This window comes from Hydra vulgaris, chromosome 05 (genome assembly GCF_038396675.1).
Source record: "Hydra vulgaris chromosome 05, alternate assembly HydraT2T_AEP".
In the NCBI taxonomy this organism is placed as follows: Eukaryota; Metazoa; Cnidaria; class Hydrozoa; order Anthoathecata; family Hydridae; genus Hydra; species Hydra vulgaris.
The window spans coordinates 11220001-11247333 of NC_088924.1; the positions used below are offsets into that span (position 1 = coordinate 11220001).

The window sequence follows — 27333 nt, forward strand, 5'->3', positions numbered from 1 at the left end:
TAAGATATCAGCCATTGCTGTGTTAGAGTGCTGGTTCAAAACAATATGGTTCAAGGTTTGATAAATAAACAATGTTAGGAGGAAAAGAAGCAAAACTTCCTGGTTAATATGTTCTCCTATTTTGAATAATTTTTTTTTTTTTTTGAAATATTAGGGATTCTTTAATGTTCAAGGGTCTAGAGGAACATCTTAAAATATTTTTTATTTAAAAAATTATATATATATTGTATTTAATGCATATATATACATATATATATATATATATATATATATATATATATATATATATATATATATATATATATATATATATATATATATATATATACACACACACACACATAAAATTACAAAAATATGGTAGTTTTGTGTTTTGTAATATATATATATATATATATATATATATATATATATATATATATATATATATATATTTATATATATAGTAATATAAAAAGTGTAATGGTAATTTTGCATAAATGTCACAAATATTTTTTTAAACTTATTAAAATTGACCTTTATTAATTAGAATTTTTTTGATGTAGCTGAAGCATCATTAAATCAAGTGGTACAGCGTGCATATCCAGTTGACTTTATTCACATATTTGTACATGAAAAATCAAAGCTTAAAGATTTTCTTGAGTATATTGTTAAAGTATGTTGTTAGAAATGTATTTATATATTATATGAAATAATAAATATAAAGTTTACAATTCAGTGAAAATAAGTAACTAAATAGTAGTTTAGTAAATAAAATTAAACATAGTATATAAAATAAAAAGTTTAAGATATAAAAATTAAAAAAAATATGATTAAAAAAATGATTATTAAATATTATAAATATTGTATAAAATTGTATGATATATTTAGATTTTAGACTGTAATTATATATTTAGATTTATATATTATTTAGACTTTTATAGATGTCTTATAGTTCTTATCTTATAGATGCGCAATGATTGCTCAGAAACAATATACAACACATTATTAGAGCTTTATTTACATGATGCAACAATGTTTCATGCTCAAAAAAACATTGAGGTTTGTGTTATTGTTTTAATTATTTACTTTGTATCTATTATTTTCCCATAATAGGGCAAAAGAAACATACAAAAAATTTTGTTTCCAATTTACTGTTGTTAAATTAGAATATTTAAAACAAAGAAAAAATGCAATAAATAGAGTCTAGCTAAAAAAAAAAGAATTTAAATTGCTTAAAAAAAATACCCCGTTGATTTATATTAATGATTAATAATATTGTTTCTAGAAAGCAAAGGAGGAAGAACAAAAAGCTTTAGATCTTTTAATTGGTTCAGAAGTAATTTTTTAAATACAAATTTTTTAAAATATTTTAGAATGTTTTTATTTTATTTTAGTTTTTTTTAATATATTTATTTTTACATTATAGATATAAATCTATAATATAAAAATATAAATCCTTAAATGATAATACCTATTTTGCATTTTCACTTAATATATATAATAATATTAGTTTAAAATAATTTTAAATATTTTAGTCAAAATATGACTTTGATCATGCAATGGTACTTGCGCAAATGAATAGTTTTAAACGAGGGATCTTGTATCTTTATGAGAAAGCAAAGTCGTAAGCTTTTTTATTTATTTTTTTCAGAATTTTTTTGATATAATCATCTTAAATTTATTTTTTTTATTAATTATTAAGGTTTCAACAAATTCTGCATTATCATATGGAAAATAAAGAATATAACAATATTATTTCAGATTGCAATAAATATGGGTATGTGAAATTTTAATGAAGTAGGTGTGTGTGTGTGTTTTATTATTTTAATAATATATATATTTATTATTTTAATAAGTTTCAATGTTTAGTATTTAGTTCTACAAATTTCAAATATTAAAATGTTTCTAAAATATTTCAAAACTGTTGCTGTTTGAAAATTAATATTAGTTAAAAAAAAATTTAAAAAATTACAAAATTACTAAAGTTAATATCAGATAACTTTGACAGATTCCGATCATTTAAAAAATTGTTTATAATGTAATGAAATAGTTGGATTTATGATATCATCTATTTGTTGCTTCCAATATTTAGTAAGCTTTTATTTACTTGATTAGGGAACTTTTAAGGAGCTGATTAAGAAAATTAGATTAAAAATTTTGAGCTGTATATAAATATTATATTAGTTTTTGAAGAAACTTTATTTAAATGAAAAAAAAAAGCCATTTAGTTATGCCCTTACAGTTGGGTAGAATGCAAGTTAATGAGTAATCTGAAACATAAAACATGTTGTTTTTTTATATATAAATGAACATTTAGTTATAAAAAAGCAACATGTTTTATGTTTCAGAGTTGTTGTTTTTTTTATGATTTTTTTACTGGTATTTTTAAATTTCCCTAAAATATAAACGAAATAAGTTTTCAACATGAATCTTTATTCTAATTAAATGTTCAAACATTCTTGGTTAAGTTACAGTTAAAAAAAAAGTTTTCTAATCTTTTGATGTATTAATAGTCAATGTGTCCATCTAATATATGTATATTTAAAAAATTTTTTTGTTAAAGAGATAAAGATATAAGTTTATGGAGTCAAGCACTGTCTTATTTTGCCGAAAGAGAAGATGAATGCAAAACACATATTGCTCAAGTTTTAAATCGTATCCTTTTTTTAGTTAATTTTATTTATTATATAACCAAAATAAGAAAGACATTTCAAGTTGTTTAAATTCTTTGCAACCTTTAAATGAACTTTTTTACAATTTTATTCATTTTAATGATGTGTTTATATATATATATATATATATATATATATATATATATATATATATATATATATATATATATATATATATATATATATATATATATATATATATATATATAGTGTATATCAGAGACGTGGTGGAACCTGAAAAGCAGGTACGAATTTCCAGAATAGAGCCCGGTCAAGTACTTTTAACGAGAGACAAATAAGCAATCAAGGAAAATTATATTTATACTAAAATAAGTTTTTCATGGATACAAAATATTACATAACTCATTTGTATCAGCATAAAATTGTAAATGGTGAGGAAAGAAGACAATGTTTTGTTAAACTTCTCAGTAGCCTTTTTGTAGATCTCCACAAAATCAGTTGTGAATTCATTTAAACTAATACCAGTTATGATTTTTTCAAGCACTGATTGAATTTTTTCTTATGAATTAGAGTTATGAAAATTATGACTAATATCTTCACTCATATTCTTCAATAAAAGTGTGAAGAAAATTTATCCACAATAACTGCAGTTGTTGAATCCACTACAGTATAAAACACTTCTGCCAGCCACTGATCTTTAACCTGAGTAAGTTTCTCATCTTATGTTTCATCGAAGTCTAGTCGTTTCTTTCTGCGAGCCCTATTCTCAACAAATTTTTGCTGTTCAAGCTGAGCTTCAGTTGCAATTTTAACAGCAGATAAAACAGCATTTTGACCAGCACTGTCCATTGATACTTGAAGCAGCTGATCTGTAGCATTTTGTAAGGCACTAAAACGACACTGTGGGTAGCAGCCAGTTCAATAGACTGATTCACATCCTCAAGAAGAGATTTGCACTTTTCAAAAATATCATTTTGTTTCCTTGAGTTTCCGTATAGAAAAGTCTTTAATTTCTGCACATCACCAGGCTTGTTTTCTGTTCCAAAAAAGTAAACAGAAGCAACAAAAGATTTTGCTCAAGCTTTCATAACCAGATTTGTTCCATGACATCCACAATAAATATTTTTTACCATGGGAGAACACTGCTTCAAATGTGTTGCAACTCATTTGTTTATTCCTTGCATATTACTCGCACCATCAAAAGACATACCTAAATACTTTTAAATATTTACGTTAATTGATTTGATTTCATCTTTGATTTTTTCACTTATTTCTTCACCAGTAGTTGTTCCAGTTTTAACCATTGAAATCAGATGTTTCTTTACAACGGCCTCTTCTGCAGGAAGCATAACAGAACGTAATACAATAGAACTTTACTCATAGAGTTAATATCATTGGTGCCATCGGCTGATGGTGAAAAGAATGCTGAGTTATTTACCTCATCTAAAACATTCTTCTTGACTATCTGAGTCATAGACTGAATTAGCTTGTTTTGTGTATAATTAGAAAGAAGCGTAATTCTAGCACCCCTTTTAGCAGATTGTCTTGAGTACTGTGAACACTTGAAAGTTTTTCATTCTGCACCTCATCATACTGACTGAGTAAATTTAACAAATTTAGAAACTTACCCGCGCCACATTGAAAGACTTCACTTTTTTCAGAGTCATTGTAAAATTTCCTAATTTCCATGTAAAGAAATACTCTCTGCGATCAAATACAAAATAACATCAATAACTCGTATTAGGTATTGATATAGTTTTCCCGCTTCTTTACGTTTTTTGTTCAGATGTCTCATGGTTTCAATATTTAATGTTTTATCAATTGTGGAGTCTGATATTGCATGAACCATAGCTTCAGCAGCATTTCAATCGTTTATCTCGGTGCAATGCTTTGTTATGATGTGACTTAAGTTTGACCAATTACACAGGTCAACAAAAAAAAAATTTTTCTGGTTCCGAGCAAACAATTTGTTTTTTGGATTGCATTTCACATTTTAAGTTCAAATATGCAACTCATTTTTTACCATCATGTCAAGTTGTAAAGATATTTGAGTTCAAATCTTTAGTATTTGGGGTAAAGTCCCTAATATTGTCGAAAAAATATATATATTTCAAAAGTATGCTAACCTGGGTCTCAAAAGAAGCGTATTTTAATAGAGATTTAAAAGATGTTATATGTTTGTAATAAAAATAAGTATTTTATGTATTATTGCTAAAAAACATTTTATTAAAATTTTTTTCAAGAGTCTTTAGCATTTTTTTTAATAATTTTTTTGCCAAAAAATTTTAAGGAAAAATTTTTATCTTTTCTAAAATATGAAAATACGTTTCTTTTGAGACCCAGGTTGACAAACTTTTGAACAACTTTTTTTTTTGACAATATTAGGGACTTTACCCCGAATATTAAAGATCTGAACCCAAATATCTTTACAACTTGACATGATGGTAAAAAATGAGTTGCATATTTAAAATCAAAATGTGAAATGCAATCCAAAAAACAAATTGTTTGCTCGGAACCAGAAAAAATGTTTGATTTGTTGACCTGTGTTATCAAACCCATGGCGTAAAGAATTTGTGTTCTCTCTTGATCCAAAGCATAAACAAACAAAAATAGAGAGTAAGTTAGCCATGAACCTTTATGAACAACTTCAATGTCATTAACTTTAACTGATTCAGTGTAATACTTAGATAACCTTGAATATTTTGTTTGCTGGTTTGGCCCTAATACATTAAATTGCTTTTTATCAGTCATCTTTGCAGTTTTTAGCCCTAGAAATTTAGCGGGTTTATTTTCATTGACATTTACAACGTTTTCTAGTTGCTTCTAAATAATCTTTTTTGTTAGAGTTAAGTCCGCCGCTGCAGTTACAGTCACTTCATAGTTACCCATTTCTACAGGCACTCTCTCAGTTTCTTTAATATTTTGGTTTCTGAATGTGTCTGAATATTGCAGTTCTGCTCCTTTATCTGCTGCAGCTTTGACATCTTGATTCTTGTCTGTTTATTTTACAGGTGATTAGTCACTAATCTCTGTTATTGGCTCTGTTTCAATAATAGGCTTACTTGTGATATTCACAATGGGTTTTGATGTTAATTCTACATTTTCTGTTGCTGTAAATGATGTCCCAGCTTTTCTCTGTATTTGTAGCGCTTGCACTGACGTGAGACCTGCCGTTAACTTTAACTGTTTTTGATCATTACCACCTCCTTATTTTCATGTTGTCATTTTTGGGCATTCTTTTCAGCACCAGATTTGTATTTCACTGTTGATTCTTTCTTTTTTTTATTCCTATGATAGAAACCAGGGCATTGGTTTCTTTCGTTTGAGTTATAACTACCATCGGTCCATGGAATTTATACATTGTAGTACTATTTATAAATTCCATGGACGGATAGGGAGTGGACTGGAGCATATTGAGTAGTAGTGAATGAAATATATAAATAAAAAAATATAAATAACAAAAATTCACAACATTATTTATCAAACATATATTAACCATTGATGAATTGATAAATAATGCAAAGCAAATGAATTCATGCATTTTATAAATTTATTGTTTTCAACATTTCAATAACAATTTTTTCTTTTTTATGTTGATGGGATGGTTAATTTCAGATAAAGAGGAGACATTGTTTAATCTTTTGTCACTACAATGCTTGTTTTCGGTATTCTTTTTGTTTAGCAATACTTCTGCCTCTACCTTTTTCTGTTACAGCCGCCATTACCTTAACATATCGTTCTCTTCGTTTTTTTAGCCTAGATGCTCTTTTTTCAGCTAATTCATTTGCTCTAGCTCAAAATTTCCGTTCTCTTTCTCGAGGAAGACAAGCTAATCGATCATTTTCAGTTTCCGGCTTTCTTTTTTATATTTAGCTTTCTTCTTTATATTTCTACGTTGATATGAATTTTTTTTTTTTTTACTTATTTAGTTTAAAAACTTAAGTTATTATTTTTAATTACTATTTATAAGTAAAGTATAAAAGCATTACTTACTTTCAATTTCAGGTCAACAATGTTTTTTGTTAATATTATTCAACATCGGTTTTATTTATTTACGCTAAACAAAGATTGTTGGTTTTTGTTTGTTTAAATTACTTTTCTTAACGATTTCTTTTATTTACCTTAAACTAAAGTTTAGTGCATTTCTTTTATTATTACCGCTGACCGTTGATGTGAAAACAAGTTAAATAAAATGTTGTAAAAAATGCCCTGATAGAAACTTATAGAACTCTACCCTCGTACTGGGCCACCACGTCCCTGGTGTATATATATGTATATACACTATATATACTATATATATATATATATATATATATATATATATATATATATATATATATATATATATATATGTACGTTTGTTTTCGCGCTAAAGTTTTTCATTATGTGCTTATATAAGTAATCATAGAAAAAGATTTATTAAAATTACAAAATTAAAAAAATTTATTAAAAATTACAATTATATAAATGTAATTATGTTATAATATTCTTTGATAATTTAAAAAAAATAGGTAATTGTAAAAAATCATTAGAATTAATTTGTGACTTCATTTAATAAAGTAAAAAGTAAACCTAATAATTTATGTAATTAACATATTTATAATGATTTACAAAGCATTTTGCATAGTATAGTAATTTTTAAAAACATAAAATAAATATATTTTCCTTTTCAAATTTTAAGTTTTTGAGCTTAGATTTTTTCTTTTTTCATTAGAATTTTTTTTTTTTTTTTTTTGGATATGTTTTTTTAAATTTTATTTTTAAATCTTCTTAAATAGTTCATTACATTTCAAGATATTCTCTATATATATATATATATATATATATATATATATATATATATATATATATATATATATATATATATATATATATATATATATTTTTTTTTTTTTTTTTTTGTTAATTTACCTCCCCAAGGCCCAGAAGGCCACTACAGACGAAGAGGCAACTTAATTGTGCTTATAACCCTCTCTCAACTCTATAACTCCGAAACACGAAACTTGACGAACAAAGCCGCTGCGCGGAGAAACAAGTTGAGCGCGGTACTACCAGGGACGTGGTGAGGATATATATATATAGAACTCTTATATGTTGTCAGAAAGTTTTTTCCGTATTTTCTTGACAAAAAGTAAAAATTAAAATGCAAGACCGGAATTTTTTTTTTAATTAATTGATAGACTGCCTTCTCCAACCAAACCCTCAGTCGATGTAGCAGCACTCCCTTGCGAGTTAGGCTAAAAGATAGTAGATGTAGCAGCACTCTGTTGCCAGTCAGGCTATTTGTCAGTCGATATAGCAGCACTCTGTTGCAAGTCAGGCTATTTGTCAGTCGATGTAGCAGCACTTTGTTGCGAGTCAGGCTATAAGATAGTCCATGTAGCAACACTTCGCACATGATTTACCGTAAAAAAAATAAAAATAAAAACATTTATTAAAAAAAATAAAAATAAAAACATTGTTTATATTGTTAAAAACATTCAGAATGTTTTTAGAAACATTCTGGTCAATTAAATTTATGTTTTTGCGGTTTTTTTTTAAAACTATTAATTTGTAATTAAATTAATGGTTTTTACTTTCTGACAACATGCAAATGTTGGACGAAAGTCAAAAGTAATTAAAAGTAGTTAAAAGTGACGTATTTGTTGGCATAAGAATCATTTTTTTTCTTCCCTTCTCCCAAATGCAACAAACTATAGAACTCTATAAATATATTTATATATATATGTGACTGTGTGTGTGTGTATACACACTACATATGTATATACACTACATATATATATATATAAATATATATGTATATATGTATATACACTATATACTTGTATGTTAGGTAAGTCAAACACCGATTAACTCAAACTTTTGAACTGTTTTCTTTGTCCCTTGAAAACAAACACAATTGTTTTACTTCTAAGTTGAACATTTGTTTAATCAAGCTGTTGGTCCCTTGGTGTCCCTTGGAGATTCCAGGAATTTACTGTGTGTGTGTGTGTGTGTGTATATATATATATATATATATATATATATATATATATATATATATATATATATATATATATATTATATATATATATATATATATATATATATCTATATCTATATATATATATATGTATATATATATATATATATATATATATATATATATATATATATATATATATATATATATATATACATATACATATATACATATATAAACTTGAAATGTGATATTTAATTAATATAAAGCAAAAGATAGTCAAACCAGTAAAAAAACAAAAGTAAATCTTTTTTTCTCAAAATATTTATTATTAAAAATATTTTTTAATTTCCAAAAAACACACTAATACAAAGTATTTTTATATTTTTATAATTAATTAAATAAACTTTAAACACTAGAGGCCTTTCAAAAAATCATCAGTAGTGCAAAATAAAAATAATTTTAATTGATTATTGTTGCTATGAATAACTATTATGATGGATTAAATTCTAATAATACACAGGGAGTATCAATTAAAAGTATCATAGTATCATGTTTTTGTTTATGCAGTTGCTTTTTGTATGATAACAAAAAACTTTCATTGTTAAGCTCATGGAAAACAAAAAGTTGAAAAAAACCCTTCAATTACATTTTGTTGGGAAAGTTGACAGATATAAAAATGGTTATCAAATCTATTACTTGATAGGTCAGTTCTGCAACTAGAAATATGTCTGTTTGTTCGTAGTCTTAAATTGTTAGTTTTGTCAGTATGTGTGGCTTGTTTTTTGCATGTCAAACATTCAAGGTAATAAATTAAATTTTTGCTGTTGCATGTGGTGTGACATTTTATTTTCCAGATAGTACCATTATATGTTTCAAACTCATCTACTTCTTGAAGGTTTGCATATTTTACACTGAATGTCTTTGCATTTAAATATTTTCTTATCTACTTCTTGAAGGTTTGCATATTTTACACTGAATGTCTTTGCATTTAAATATTTTCTTATTATTTGCTTCAACTTTTGAAGAAAAAAGTCTTCTCGGTAAGTTATGTTGTTTAAAAGCTAATACCGGATGAATATTAGAAAAAACATTTTTGACTCTTTCATTATGAGATAATTTGAGTAAAAGGTTAGCTTCTGAGATTAAAGGTTGGCGATTGAGATTGCTATAGAATGTTGTCACTAAAGGAAATATTTCTTTATACTTCTTTTGTGGTGCTGGTCCTTGTGGCTTTGCATTATGGAATGCTTTATCTATAATTACATCAGGATATTCACAATCTTTTAACCATGACTTTAGTTCTGTTAAACGAATTTTTTCAATTTTGTAATTAGATGTAAAAACAATTATTCTTTTAGCTAAATTATAAGGAATATTCTTTTTGATGTGAAAGCGATGATGACTGTTGTAGTTTAAGTTGTTATGGGTGTTAGTTTCTTTATAATAAATGTCTGGCCTATCAACTAATAGATTTGACAACCATGTTTATACCTGTCAATGTTCCCACCAAAATTTTTTCAACTTTTTGTTTTCCTTGAGCTTAACAATGAAAGTTTTTTGTTATCATACGAAAAGCATCTGCACAAACAAAAACATTATACTATGATACTTTTAATTGATACTCCCTGTGTATTAACAAAATTTAATTGATTGTAATAGTTATTCATGGCAACAATACTCTATTAAAATTATTTTTAATTTGTATACAAATCTTGCTACAATACCAAAACAGCACTACTGATGATTTTTTTCTTAGTGCATTTTTTGGAAATTAACAGTTATTTTTAATAATAAGTATTTTGAGAAAAAGAGATTTACTTTTGTTTACTGGTTTGACTATCTTTTTCTTTATATATATATATATATATATATATATATATATATATATATATATATATATATATATATATATATATATATATATATATATATATATATATATATATATATATATATATATATTAGGGGTTATTTTAGGAAAAATTTGGGTGGCGGTATCCCTCATGCCAGCAGGTGCTGTAAGAAAATTTTGTGAAAACATAGCCATATTTAGGCATTTTTTTTCAAAAAAACAAACAATAGTTGCCATATAAAAAAAAAAAGTCCTCAATTTCTGAATTTGGGCGATGCCTAAATGTTTCCCAAATATGTTCAGCGCTGTCAATGTTTATGTATGTGTGTATTTCTACATTATTTTTGTTTGCTTAACTTTATAAGATATTGAAGAGCGTAAGCTTTTGTCTCCACTTGAAGTTATCCAAGAACTGTCTCAAAACTCAACAGCATCGCTTGGCATTGTAAAGGTACCACTATTTAATATCTTTTTCTTTTATTAGGTTAAAAATAATTTTTAAATTAACATATTTTTTTAAAGAAGAGCAGTATAACTATTAGCAAAAATAAAAATATTGCTTTAAAGTAAATTTAAAAATAAAGTATGTAGGTATACATTTATATAAAATATTTATATTATACATATATTTATATATAATATGCAGGTATGAATTTAAATGAAAATAACTTTTATTGACTGTTTACCAAAATTAATTTTTTTTTTTTTTTGGAGATATTTTTGTGAAGCAGTGTTTTAGGGGAGAAACCTGGTATTACTTAAAGAGACTGAAAATATAGGAAATGTACAAGAAAGTTTGTTTAGAAAATAAATAAAGTTTTATGTTTTTATCAGAAAATGTTTGTATAGAATTTAAAAGAATTTAAAATTGTTGCATTAAGTTTTGATTTCAATAACAAACAGTATATTAAAAGTAATAGTTTACATAAGATTAATTTCTAATAGTTGTAGAAAAAGTTGTACAACAATTGTTGCAGAAATTGTTTCTATAGAAATTGTTTCTATAGAAATTGTTTCTATAGAAATTGTTTCTATATTGACTATTTTTCAAATTTATGTTGTAAAACAATGCAACAGTTGTTTTACAGCATAAATTTGTATAACTGACATTAAGTAGCAACTTATGCTAGAGAATGTTTCTATTATAAAACAAAGATGTTGTGCCACTGTTGTGCAACATTTCTCAACTACTAAAAATTTTTGAGAGATAAAAATTAGTTTATTCATAACATATACTTGCCATGTTTTTACTTTTAATAAAGGATTATATTATTCGTCAATTACAACAAGAAAATGAACTGATCTCTAAGGTGAGAATGATTGTTTTTTTTTTTAATTTTGTTTTGTTTGCATAAAACTCTGTAGTAAAATGTAAAGAGATTCTAATAGAATAATCAAAGTGTTTTTTTGTTGTTGTTGTTAGTATTGTTTATCAAGTTACTGTTTATTAAGGGATTCCTAACTATTTTGACAGGTTTTTTTGTTTGAAAAAAAATTGAACAAAATAAGTTTGCTTTAAGTTGTAATTAACTAAATTGTATTAAATATCTTTGTACTTTTGTAAAATAACTTGTACTTTTGTAAGATAACTTGTATCTTTTGTAAAATAACTTGTACTTTTGTAAGATAACTTGTATCTTTTGTAAAATAACTTGTACTTTTGTAAAATAACTTGTACTTTTGTAAAATAACTTGTACTTTTGTAAAATAACTTGTACTTTTGTAAAATAACTTGTACTTTTGTAAAATAACTTGTATCTTTTGTAAAATAAATATGAAGTAGCTAAAATACCACTTTAATTTAACCCCTTATGGGCCAATATTTTTTCAAATAAATGCACCAAAAAAATAAAAAAAAATTTTTTATGCTTAGAACTTAGATATTGACATATAATATAATACCTCTAGATATTATTAAAATCTAAATATTATTAATTTGACTGATTCTTAGTTGATTTAATATAATAATATTGTTATAAGATTATTTTCACAAATTATTTCGGGCTAATACATAATGAAACGTAAAATATGTGACTGCCCGAGTTATCTCGGGTTCGGTCTTTTTGAACCATATAGCATGTCCTGAGATATCTTGGACCTGGTCCTTAAGGGGTTAACAATTAAACTTAATTTAACACCAATTTAATTTAATTTTCTTTGATGAACTCTGATCATCAATAACCTTTACAATGATTTTGAGCTGATTTTTTTTTTAACAAGTTTATTTGTAACAAGGTTGCAAGGTTTACGTTATTAGAAAATGAAAAAAGAGTTAAAGACAAGAAAACATGAAGATTGGAGAAGGTGGGAGAGTATTCCAAAGCACTGATGTTTAAAGAAAAAATATAGAAGAATAGAATTTTTTGAATTTTTAAGAAATAGTTACAGAAAATGAATTGAGTCACGCAAAATTGGTGTTAGTGGTTACAAGAGATAATAATTCACTTGAACAGCAAATACAGCATTGTTTATAGAAAAAAGAAAGAGAAACGACCATATAGGGAAAGCAACCTTATGGTGACACTCCAAAATCACTATCGTTGCAACTAAAGCAGGTCTGGTAACAATTATAATTCATTTTTGGACCTTTTTTTCCAAAAAGAAAAAAGGGGCATGAAAAAAATCTCTAAAATAATAATACAACATAATAAAAAATTTACGATGAGATGAGAAATTTATATATATGAAAGCAGAAAAAGGAGTAACAAATTAGCAAGGACAGTGAAGAGAGGTCTTAGTAGATACTAACTGATGCTTGCTTTACTATAGAATGGTTGTATGGTTTTTATGAGAGTATTATTTGTCAATTTTATCAATATTTTTCACCTATACCTAAAATAGTAAAACTTTTTTCGGAAGGTTATTCACCAATAGCTATTGCATTTGCTCTGTGCAAAATATTTGAATTTAATTTGTACAAATTTATCGTTAATCACAAAAATCGGATTTATATCTCAAATAAACATTTTTGGGACCAAATATGTTTTAAATCTTCCCTGGACATAGTAGAATGGGTGCTATAATTAAAGTTATAGAAAACTTTAGTTACGCAAAAAGCAATAAAATATTGATATTCACCATATTTTATGATTTCTCAAAATCTTTTGATATGGTTGATCTGGCTTAGATTGCTAGTTATCTGCACAATTGTCATCAAAGATTAAAAACAGTTAAGCATGTAACTGAATGGAAAAGTATTAAAGTTGGAGTCATTCAAAGTAGTGTTCTTGGACCTATTTTGTTTATATTGTTCATACATCTAAATGATTTCTTACCACTAGAGTCAAACCTAAAAAAATGTCTATAATATACTAACTTACATCATCTATGACAAATATGCTAAATATCTCAATCTATTGTGGATGGCATAGCAAACTGTGCTACTGTTAATGGCATGAATTTTTATTGAGAATTTTTATGAATTTTTATCCATCCCCAGTTTTTTGAAACTCCACAATTGAATCAGTTGATTACTACAAGTACTTTTGAATCCTAATGAATAAAAATATATTTAAATTTACTTAAAAAAGTCCCATTACATGGTATTTTTTTAAGTAAATTTAAATTATTTTTAATTTACAATAACCTCAAAACTATCCATATTTTATCCATAAGGAGAAAATAATAGATAGTTTTATAGAAAGATAGTTTTGAGGTTATTTGCAATAACTTCAAAACTATTTTTACCCATAAGGAGAAACCCTGACAGATTTTAGTATAAGCCTTTGTGGTCCTGCCTTTGTCATCCAGCATATTTGTTTCAGTTCGCATAAGGTTTAATGGTCATTCGCTTGTAGTTAAGAAACTCAAAAATCTAATTTAAATCTATGTAATTATTTTGCTATATCTCAAAACGACATTTAGTGGCATTTATAGCGTTTAGATGTTGGTAAGCATGTTTGATTTTATTATGATAAGAAAACTTTATTAGTTTTTATCAATTTATAACTGAACTTTTTGTTGTGTTCTTAAACAGTAGTATGATCAAAGTATATTAAATTTTATGTCTGAAAATTAATACTAGGTTGTATAATATTCTGTTTTGTTGCAAATATTTGTTTGCTATACAGCAATTTTAGAAAGTTTAAAAAGTGGTGCTATTGCACTTTTTTGTTTGTTTGCTGACCATACAAGTTGCAATGTTTATGTTTACAATAAAATGGTTTTTAACAGCCAAGTTTAAAAAAAAAGTTTGTATGTAGATTCATCCCATATTTAAAAAAAAACAGGAAAGCATTTAAAAAAAAACATAAAAACATCATCACACTTTGAATCACAAAGGTTTAAAACCAATATTGCTAATACTACAGCTTATAAAAAAACAATTTTCAAAAAAATTTACGTCCTAATGGTATTGAAACTCTATATTTGATAAGTAATATTGGCGGTACATCTCCAACCTAATATTTTAAATAAATTGTCTAATATTCCAGTTACAACATAAAGAAAAAATTGTAAAATTCATTATGCTGTCTCTTGGGCCTTAGAAAGTTGAATATACATTTTTAATGTTTGAAATTATCCAAAATGATACTGTCTAGACACCAGTGCCAAAATTTTAAACATTCTAAAAACTCATAAGATCCTTAACAACTATTTTACTCACAGACAAAATAGATCTGTCTAAGGCATTTGATACTCTTACAGTATAAAGTCACAGCATACTGTTGAACAAACTCCATCGCTAGGTATAGATTGAAATGAACTTAAATGGTTAACTAATTACCTTATTGATCAGTAAACAAACTGTAGATATTCAAAATGTATACTCTGATAAAAAGAACCTTCTTGTCCGATGTTTCATAGGAATCTTCTTTAAAATCATTAGTTTCCATAATTTAATTAAATGACTTACTCAACTCATTTAAATATTCAAACATTATAAAGTACACAGCAATGTATTTTTCAGACAGTGATGCAGGTTTAATTAAAAGGAGGCAATCTGAAATCGTTTCTCATTATTTTGACATTATTGAACTAAGTAAAGGAAAAACTAAATCTTTTTATTGCTGTTGGTTACAACAACAAAACTAAAACAGAACTGAAAATGCAATCTGAAGGAGGTGTACACTTTGACAACAACAGGAAAAAAAATTGATAATTGTTTTAATACAAAGTTATTGAACAAATATTTTTCAAAAAAATCAATTTTTTTTTTTTTTCTTTTATGCAAAATGAAAATTGATTTTTTTCATTTATGCATTGGCCAATAGGATTTCTATATTACAGATCATTAACATTTTTAGTGAATAAGTCCATTTTAAATTCATTTCTATTTAATTGCAAGATTTCTCTTTTTCTACAAACCTCTTTTACAAACAGCTCAATTTATAAATTGTTTTAACAAAGCAGCTATTTAAATAAATATTTTAATTTTCAATTGGTTAAAAGGTATCTAATACTCTGATTAAAACTAAGTAATCTTTTGGTGTTATATTTTTATAATAGAAATTTTCTTTGAATAATTTAAAAAATATATATCCTTAATTGAGTTTTTTTATTACCGAAGATAAATTTTCCTAAACCTTTTAAAAGAAGTATTAAAAAAGCTTTCAGTCAAATAATTGTTACCAACATCTTTTGGAGTAAAAATGTTTTGTTGAAATCTATGTCATGCGAGTTAAATTAGTTAAATAACATACTTAAATTTGTTTTATGAGTTACTTTTTCAATCAAGTTTTGCTGTAGTTTAGTAAATTGCAGGTTAAAAAAGTTAATGTCTATTATTGCAAAAAACATCAGTCAAAAATCTTATTATGCCTATGTGTTACACTTTTTTTTTTTCATAACAAGACCTAATATTATATGTATATATAGGAAGAGTTTTTTCGTACTAAAGAAATTCTAATATATATATATATATATATATATTTTAAAGTTTACTGGCATTTTTTATATCTTGGTTATAACCCCTTACACATAAATATAAATACATGAAATACTGTGGAAAATATATAAAATGATAAATGATTATAGGCAGAATCATCAATTAAAAAGCACAAAGAGGATAGTAAAAAGATGGAGGCTGAAATTGAAGTGCTAAAAACCAGGTGAGTTAAAATTATTTTTATATTTTAAAACAATTTTGTTCTATGCTTTACTTTCCTGTAACAAAACTCAAGAACAAACCTTAGAGAAAATCTTTAAAATGTACTGATGTATTTGTAGAGACTTTTTCACATCATTAGGATCACTAAATCGCTAAGTTTTGACTACAATATTAAGTAACATCTCTTTCTAAAACTCAACTAGATAAATTTAAAAAAAAAGGGAATTCCAGCAAAATTGACACTTTAATTATAAATGGCATAGTTTCGATTTTGTAAATAAATTTCAATTGCTTTGGAAATCGAATCATTTTTTTTAATTAATAAAATTTCCAATCTCTGATGTGATGCACCATATATACCAAATATACCAGCCATCATGATGGACTACAAATCAAAGAAAAACTAGCAATCATGATGCACCACACATCATAGATACCAGCATTCATGATGTACCACAAATCATAAATACCAGCAATCATGAAGCACCATTTACATCATTTCAAAAGGAATTAAACTTTCTGAAAAAAATTGAGTATTTAAAATCTTTAGTTTTTAGTTTGTTTCTTTTATTCCAATTTTTTTAGATTTAAATTTAAAATTTTATCTACATATAATTAAATTACTCTGTTTAAAGACTTTGTTTACAATTAGGTTAATATTTTTTTCTAGTGCAAAAATTTTTCAAAGTTCAAAATGTATGATCTGCAATCGACTGTTGGAATTGCCTGCTGTTCATTTCTTGTGTGGTGATTCATTTCATCAAACGTAAGTACTTCATAGAACACATAAGTTGTTAAACAAAATCTAATTTAAAAAATTAAATGCACAAATAAAAAAGACAAGAAATGTTTGTATTTGAAAATATGAATTTTGTCTGATTTTCTTGTAGGTGCTTTGAAAGTTATTCCGATAGTGAAAATGAATGTCCCATTTGTGCTCCAGAGAATCGGTAAAAAAAAAAATTTTGTTTTTTAAATTTTATTTATGAATTTGTTCTTATTTGGTTTTGTTTATTTTATATTTTCTTTTTAATAATAACTAAAAGTTTTTAACTAATGCTAAATAATCTATGGTTGTACTTTAATAAAATAGGACATCGTTCATCAAGTACATCAGCATCATGGAATTTATGTGTACTTTTATTATGTGTACTTTTTTTTACAGTATAATTACAGATTACTGCATTGATGTGGTGTCAATGCAGTAAAAATTTATGTATGTATGCATTCACTACATCAATACTGTATGAATGTGGTGAATACTTGTGTATGTTATGGAAAGTTGTAAAGCATCATTGAAATGATCCCTACCACCTATATTTTCATAAAATAACGTTTTCATATTTTGTATTCAACCTTTAATAGTTGTTTTACAATCATTTGCAATCAAATTTTAGTTTCTTTTTATATGGAATGACTCATTGTACTTTTTCAAATAAATGTTATATTTTTATTTCAGTAAAATTAAAGAGATCATATATGCACATGAACATAATAATGCCCTACATGAGCAATTTAATCAACAGGTAATGTTTGTTTTAGTGTTTAGTTTTGTTAAAAAAATACATAAAAGAGATTGCAAAGTATCTTGTTGGATTTGCATTTTTTTTTTAAACAAAACAAAAATTGACTAAAACACGCCTAAATATAAGGATGTTTTAAACAAAACAATTTATTCCATTTAATAAACTCTATAACCTTTTAATGAAAATACTTTTAAAACCTTTATAATTCCAATAACACTTAAAGCATTTTAGTTCATTCAATTAATTAAATTTAATTATGATTGTAATTAAGTTATTATACTATACCAGGAGCAATCTACCTAAGATAGTGTATGATGGATTAGGTAATAAATGATCATCTAGAACCATTATTTATTTAGCAAAATTGTTTGACTTCATAGGTAGATAATTCTAAAATTGTTTGTGAATATTGTTTGGCTTCATGGGTAGATAATTCAGTTAGTTAAATTAATTAATTATTCCTGGTTTATTATTTAAATTTTCTAAACACTGAATTTTGGCAGTAATCTACTTATCAGACTTGATAGAGTTTATACTTTTGAACTCTATGAGTTCTCCAGGCATTTGATTGATGATGGATTATTTATCTCAAGACAGCTGCCATTCTTGGGGCAAAGAGTAGCAGAATTGGACAAGTTTTCAGTTGTCTCTTAACTAATATTTTTTGATTCACAAACAATTAGTGATCAAGTGTTTCTAATCTTCAATTATAAAGTCAGTTGATATTTCCACTACATCTATTCCAAATGAAAGATAATTGGCTAACATGCAATTACCAAGTTGAATTGGCCAGTCTGTAAATTCTTGACACGATGCCCACATATTTTGCGTCAATCAATGCTGTTAAATATCAGGCTAACTAATTTTTTACTTTATGGTAGACTCTACTAACACTTTTTTTAATGGCAAACACTGTTGAAAGTTCCCTCCCAGCAAATATACTGCCAAATAGAGTTTTGACCTTTCTCTTTAGTTTATTGATTGAGCGTATGAAACTTCATCATAGTGACTACATTACAGATGATATTCAGAATAATCTATAATTCCATAAAAACATAACATTTATTAAGAAAAACAAAATTCTTTTAAAATATAATAATTTATTTATTTTAATTTTATAAATATTCAGAGTAAACATATATATATATATATATATATATATATATATATATATATATATATATATATATATATATATATATATAAATATATATATATATATATATATATATATATATATATATATATATATATATATATACACTCTATTTTTAATTATTTTACTTTGAATCACTCCCAACAAGCCTCCACTGTTAAGTTAAGAGTAACTAGATGAAAAGATTAGAGTTATAGAGTAAGGAAATGGTTGACAGAAGACTTAAAAAGTTGAAGATTGATTATATATAAAAAAGGAAAACATGAAGATGGGAAAGAGTTTTAAAGGATTGAAGTGCAAGGAAAAAAATTAGAGAAGTAAAAGTTTTTAGAGCTTGCAGGAACAGATGCAGTTAAAGAATGAGACTTTGCTGAATGACAAGTTAACCGAGAATGAGTTTTAGTTGATGGAACTAGAGATGATAGCTCCTTTGAGTAGACACTATGATGTTATTTTTAGAAAAGAGAAAGAGATGCAACTTTACGACAATGAGAAAGAGGCTCAAATTTAGCATAAAGAGTGGGTCCAAATACGTTTACAATGTGTTTTTGGACTTTGTCTAAGAGAAAGAACATCATTAGAAGAACCAGCCCAAATATGACAACAGTATTGGAATCAGGAGAGAGAAAATGGCAAGCATGATAAAGAGAAGCAACCATAGCAGATGCTAATTTAACAATTGATTTTATATATGGTTTCCATAAAAGATCAGTAAACAATAACTCAAGAGGTAAAGAAGAGGACTCAGTGAGAGGGTTGCAATTCATTAATATAGGAATGTCAACAGTATTCTGATTGTTATTTGCAGTAAATAACTGATTTTTAATAGAGTTAAAATTTACAAACCACTGTGAGCCCCAATCTGTTACAAAAGTGAGATCAGATTCAAGATTGGTTGTCTGTTCAATGCAAATCGAAAAGAAATAACTTTTTGTCAAGACAGGAGTATTAAGTTGAGTCATCGGCAAAAAAAATTACTTTAGATGTAAGGTTGTCAGGAAGATTAATGTAAATAAGGAACAAAACAGGACCAAGAATAGAACCCTGAGGTACCTCAGAAGTTACTGGAAATAAAGAAGAGTTTTTCTGATAAGTCTTTATTAATGAAACAGTGTGTAAAATTAATAGAAATTGATTAGTGATCTATTTACTAATAGTGATTAGTGATCTATTTACTAATATATATATATATATATATATATATATATATATATATATATATATATATATATATATATATATATATATATATATATATATATATATATATATATATAGAACCCTTAGATGCTGTCCGAAAGTTTTTTCCATATTTTGTTGACAAAAAGTAAAAATTAAAATGCAAGACCGGAATTTTTTTTTTTTTAATAATGATAGACTGCCTGCCCCAACCAAACCCTCAGTCGATGTAGCAGCACTCCCTTGCGGGTCAGGCTATTTGTCAGTCGATGTAGCAGCACTCCCTTGCGAGTCAGGCTATTTGTCAGTCGATGTAGCAGCACTCCCTTGTGAGTCAGGCTATTTGTCAGTTGATGTAGCAGCACTCCCTTGTGAGTCAGGCTATAAGATAGTCGATGTAGCAACACTCCGCGCATGATTTACAGTAAAAAAAATAAAAATAAAAACATTTTATTAAAAATAATAAAAATAAAAACATTTTATTAAAAAAAATAAAAATGAAAACATTGTTTATATTGTTAAAAACATTCTGGTCAATTAAATTTGCGTTTTTGTGGTTTTTTTATATAACAATTAATTTGTAATTAAATTAACGGTTTTGGCTTTTGTCCAACACGAAAATGTTGGACGAAGGTCAAAAGTAATTAAAAGTGACGTATGTGTTGGCGTAAGAATCACTTTTTTCCTTCCGCTCTTCCCAAAGACAACAAACTATAGATCTATATATATATATACATATATATATATATATATATATATATATATATATATATATATATATATATATATATATATATATATATATATATATATATATATATATATATATATAATATATATATATATAATATATATAGATATATATATATACATATATATATATATATACATATATATATATATAGATATATATAGATATATTATATATATATATATATAGATATAGATATATATATATTATATATATATTATATATATATATATATATATATATATATATATATATATATATATATATATATATATATATATATATATATAGATATATATATATATATATATAGATATATATATAGATATATATATATAGATATATATATATATAGATATAGATATATATATATATATATATATATATATATATATATATATATATTATATATATATAGATATATATATATATATATATATATATATATATATATATATATATATATATATATATATATATATATAGTAAACTCCCGGTTGTTTGAACTGGCACTTATTTGAATTTCCAGCTTATTCAAATTCCCTGTGAATTTTTTTTAACAAACTCATGCAAAAATCCAGCAGTTGTTCGAAATTTCGTTTTTTCGAAATAATTTTTTGTTCCCTTATCAATTACCCTGTCAGTTATTCGAAGTTTTCCTTCAGCTCAAGATATCATTGCATTGCATTTTGAAATATAACTTAATCGAATGTAGTTAAAGTATATGTATGTATATATGTAAAAAAAATAAGGTTATCGAAATATAAAAAAAAAAAAAAAAAAAAAAAAAAATTGAACACATTAAACGTTGTGCAATGAAAATTTTAACATGACGTGTATGCCAAAGAAGGCAGTACCATGCCCGTACCGTGGGGGTTGTCAGTACCATGCCCGTACCGTGGGGGTTGTCAGGTCAATTAACCACCATTTTTTAATAAACTCTCTTTGTTTCACGCAAATTTTATAGCAAAAATTTAGCAGAAATCTCAAATTATCAATTAAAGACAAATACCTTGCTTTTAAAAGTTGGTAAAATGTCAAACTAAAAAGAATGTTGAAAAAATAAAGAATGCCAAAAAGTTTAGTGTTCCTCAAAACACATAAACGTAAAGAGTCAGTCAATTTAGAGCTTAGAGACAAAAGTTAAGTTTTGGAAAGCATGATTCTGTTGATAAATTTTTTTTATAAATTGTAAAGATTTTATTTTTTTATTTTAAATTTGTTTTTTTAGAAAGTAAAGACTTGAACAGCATATTATTTCAAAGTTTTTCTTCTTTTTTAATCTCTTCTTCTATTAAAATTTTTTTGATTGTAACTTGAAATAGATCACTTAAAAGAAGTTTTTCAGTTATTCAAACTTTCGGTTATTCAAAGTAAATTCTAATTCCCCAAGAAGGTTCGAATAACCGGGAGTTTACTTTATATATATAATATATATATACAGTAAACTCCTGGTTATATATATATATATATATATATATATATTTATATATATATATATATATATATATATATATATATATATATATATATATATATATATATATATATATATATATATATATATATTTATATATATATATTTATATATATATATACATATATATATATATACATATATACATATATACATATATGTATATATATATATATATATATATATATATATATATATATATATATATATATATATATATATATATATATATACATATATATGTTTACTCTAAACATTTAAAAAATTCAAATAAAAAAATTACTATATTATAAACGAATTTTGTTTTTCTTAATAAATGTTTCTATGAAATTATAGATTTTTTTGATTAGTAGTTAGTAGTTGTATTACATGGTGTCTGCCAGATCTAGAAAATCAGAGATAACAGGGAAAAGTCGGGAAATTCAGATATCTACAAATAATCAGGGAATAATCAAAAAAATTGGGTTATATATTTTAAAAAAATTTTCAAAAAATGAGGGAAAACGGCTCTTCATCAAACTTACATAACATAGGTAGATTGTATACTGTACACGTAATGAAAGATTTTATTCAGCAAATAGTTTTATAAACTTCTCTCGATGCTTAAAATGTGGGTTGCATTAATGTTTATATTTTTGCAATTAAAGAGCCTTTTTTGTTTCTACCAGAACTAGAGCAAGCTTGTGAAGCTGCTAAATGTTTCAAAAATGTCTATGCTGAAAATATAGCATGGTAATTTTACATGTGTTCTTGCAATAAAGTACTATTCAGCTTTAAGGTCAAACTTGCTTACTAGTTTGCATAGGTTGTAAAAAAATTTTACAATTTTTGTACTGTCTTGCACAACCAATGTAAAACATATACCTTTTAAACCTTTTGAAAAAAAAGAAAAAATTGTTGAGGCTTATTTGAATTTATGTTTTTTCTTTTTTGTTTGTTTTATTTTTTTTTTATCTAATGCATATAGTCCTTTTAAACTGAACAAAAGCATTTTTTCTGTGTGTGTGAACAAAACAAAACTGAACAAAAGCATTTTTTCTGTGTGAACAAAAGCATTTTTTCATGCATTATGTGTGTGTGTACATGAATATACACAACTTTCACTTGAATAATTTTTTTTTCCAGTTATAGTTCAACAAAAAAAAGTACTTCAGTCATAAAACGTTTTAAAAGAATCTTTTAAATTTGTAGGTACCTTTTTACAATAATCCTAATAGCTAATAATCATTTAATGTTAAAAGTCTTTCTACATATCTTTGTTTGGTATTTTGTAACTGCAAAGTTTCTTTGTACTTCTGATGTTGACCAACTCGGAGAGCAAGTGTTTAAACATAGAGTTTTCTTATATAACAAGCCCATAACTTTTTCATGTAAAATGAATTTTATAATTTCGCTTCATTTGAGACCCAGGCTTAATCTATTTTTGATAAACTTTTTTATAATATTAAGGACCTGTTAGTTGTTCAAGAGTCTTGAGTAACCTTTAAAAATAATTTTTGTTTTTGAAATAGTTTTAAATTTATTTTGTTACAAAGAACACATTAAAGGGGTGCCAAAAGATATTTTTTGAAATTGTTAATTTTTTGAACCACTAACATAGTCAGCAACATAAGTAGTTATTTTAGTTGAAAATGATATTTAAAAATAATGATATTTAAAATAAGATTTTTTGATTATAAGTAGCTAAATAAAATGATGCTGTTTGATAAAAAAAGTAGATAAGCAAATTATTTAATACAGTTTTTATTAGTTTATTATTGCTCAACATAATTAGTTAATTCCATTTGACTAGACAAATGTATCTGATAAATTTTGTGTGTGTCTGTGAGGGTGGGATCCTTAGATAAAGTTTATTTCTTTGACATCTTTAAAAATTTACTACTTATTTTTAAAAACCATCCTACAGCCAGGAACAAAAAATAATAAAATTTTTTGTTCTGTCAGTTAAGTGGTAATTAACTTTATATATAATTTGTTTAGTTTACTATACATAACCATTTGTAAAAGTATTACACAAAATTCGAATAAACATTTTTATTGTTTTTTTTTAATTTTGTTAGTTGGAACGATCAAGCGATGGTTTTTCTGTTGTTGCTGATTATTTTGGTCGCGGAGTTTTTAAGAAGGTTTGTCTGTTTTTACAAAAACAACTAATGCTATATAAATTATTTTATTATGTATTCTTTGACACATAAAAAAAGTAAAATCAAACTTAAGGTAGAAAATTTATAAACATAGTACTCTTAAAAATAGTGTATATAGTCTTTTTATTTACAATATGTAGCCATTTTGCGTAAACTAAATGTAGTTGAAGTTTTTTTGTTTTTAATGTTTAAAATATTTTAGATTGGGAAAGGAGAAAATTCCTTTATTATGTAGTAAATAATGCGTACGTACATAGAGAAGTGTACCTATTGTTTTGTAATAAATAATGCGTACGTACGCAGAGAAGGAGTCTTTGAAATAATAATTTTCTTAAATCTATGGTTTTACTGCGTACGTTTTTTGTAGATGCTTAGGTTGCTTAAGGAACTCCAAAATTTATATCAGCTTCGTTTTTGCTGCAATAGTTAAAACTGTATACTTCAATAGCTAGAGACATATTTTGCATTGTCCTGTTTCCATTGGAACCTCTACATCTAGATAAGTGGCAAAGTGATGGGATCGCATCCTGCCTCATTTTGAGCACTGTATATATATATATATATATATATATATATATATATATATATATATATATATATATATATATATATATCTGTGTATGTATTTACTTTAAACTTAATGTGTTAAATATTTTATAACACATTAATTATAAAATAAAGTTATTAACCCTAAATCACGTAATCCATATGTTGCCTCTTATCCAAAAAAAGAGGCAACATTTAAAGTAAAACATGTGTCGTGATGTCTGCGTTATCATGGGGCAATATGACTTTTCCGTCATCTTGCCCCAGGCTAGTATAATCTTTAAAGTGATTACAACTATACCTAATCAAGTTATTATAGCTTAATACTTCCAGTTAGATCAAACTAAATAAAAACTTCTCGCTTACCTATAGCTGTTGATTTATTGGTTAAATAAATCATGCCAAACAAAAATTAAATTTTTTTTTTTAACGTAGAAAAAACTTTTTTAATACTAAACTTCTATTGCAAAAATAAAATTAAAAAAAGAAGCATAAATAAATTTAGTAAATACAATCTACTTCCCTCTCAGCTACAGTTATATTTAGTTTTATTTTGGAGGTAACGGTTGGTCGTCATGTTCTCCTATGCTTTGAATTTTTTTTATAAAAAAATGTTATATGTTATAAAAATGTTAGGAAATATTATAAAGAATTTATATATTTTTTGAATTATTTAAATGTCAAGTTATTTGCTAATGAGTTTTATTGTTTGGTTTATGTTAGGTCACAATATATACCGATATGAAAACGCAACTACCAATTCTTCAAAATAATATTTCAGACTAGGGTACCAAAATCAATTAAATGTTGTAATTTTTTATTTTTTTTAATTTATATTTTTATAAATCATTTTTTTTAACTTAAAGTATAAATCTAGAATGAGAGTTGATATTTTATTAATCTTTATATCATTAATTCTCAATAATATATCATTTATGGTATAAAAAATTTGTGTTTTTTGTTTTTATTATATTAACATTTTTTTGGGTTTGTGCCAATTTTGAAAACATTAACACAGTCAAGAAACAACTTATTATAATCTCATGTTGTTATTTCAACATTAGTAAGCATTGCAGTACCGATTACATCTGTACGAAGTCCAAACACCTTATATTTAGACCTTAATCTAACTTCTTCACTCTTTGCTATATTGTCAAAAAAAAATTTTAAGCTCAGAAATCATCTTTTGTTGTGCTCTAAAAACTATATGTAAGATGTGTTATAATTTATATAAACATATTTTATTTTGCTTCAATCAAGCTGGAGTGAACTAGTAATGAGCATTTTAGTCAAGAGAATTTGTTAGTGCAAACTTGTCAGGTCCTACATTTTTTTAAATCAAACATACCAAAAGTAAAGATTCGAATAAAAATATAACAATACCTTTGATATTGAACATGAAGCTATTAACAGCATAACCTAGATATTAAAAATGTTGCTATGAATTGCATAAGATTTAATTTTTAAAATTAACATTGTTTATTAATTGAAGACATAAGTGGTTGGCATCTCAGTTATTCAGATATAATCGGTTTTCGGTTATTACAGTTATTATGGCTGGGCAGTTATTATTTTCGGTTATTTTTAAAGAAGAACTGGTTATTCATGTTTGTTTTTAAAAAAGAAACCAATTATATATGTTTTGCTGCTCACTCTTTTATGGTTTGCTGTTTTAAAAATCCATTTAAAAGTGTAAATAACCTTTAAATTCATCATTTGGTAAAACGCTTAAAATTGCTGGTAAAGATTTTTTTTTTATTGAAATTAACAAATAAATTAACCGAAATTAAGCCCAGTAATAATAATTCTAATATCTGAAAAACGAATATATCCGAGATGTAAGACCGGACAAATATGTCCTTATGGTCTTTAAGTGAACCAATGAATTATATTTGTCCCATATGGTAGTCACATATAACAAGTGTGCTTTTATTCATTTTAACCTCAAATAAGTGTAATTTACCAGTCTACTAATAGAATATTAAATCCTTTGCAAAATTTTCCTACCTAGTGATTATTATATGCAGTTTTTTTTTACGTCAAAAATTGTTAAGTCTTCAAATCTATGTTATT

The 27333-nt window shown here is 25.2% G+C and overlaps 1 protein-coding gene across 1 annotated transcript in view; it reads left to right on the forward strand.

Moving 5' to 3' along the window:
• Window positions 1–26299, forward strand: part of LOC136071852 (vacuolar protein sorting-associated protein 11 homolog) — a 138414-nt gene extending 112115 nt beyond the window's left edge. The window contains exons 24-37 of the mRNA XM_065797352.1: window positions 546–655; window positions 949–1041; window positions 1268–1318; window positions 1518–1606; window positions 1685–1759; window positions 2546–2637; window positions 10798–10883; window positions 11695–11742; window positions 16409–16482; window positions 17152–17247; window positions 17372–17431; window positions 17941–18007; window positions 24631–24696; window positions 25984–26299. Coding sequence (XP_065653424.1) covers window positions 546–655; window positions 949–1041; window positions 1268–1318; window positions 1518–1606; window positions 1685–1759; window positions 2546–2637; window positions 10798–10883; window positions 11695–11742; window positions 16409–16482; window positions 17152–17247; window positions 17372–17431; window positions 17941–18007; window positions 24631–24696; window positions 25984–26046 — 1070 coding nt within the window. The 3' untranslated portion in view covers window positions 26047–26299. The remainder of the gene's footprint in view (window positions 1–545; window positions 656–948; window positions 1042–1267; window positions 1319–1517; window positions 1607–1684; window positions 1760–2545; window positions 2638–10797; window positions 10884–11694; window positions 11743–16408; window positions 16483–17151; window positions 17248–17371; window positions 17432–17940; window positions 18008–24630; window positions 24697–25983) is intronic.
• Window positions 26300–27333: the final 1034 nt, after the last annotated feature.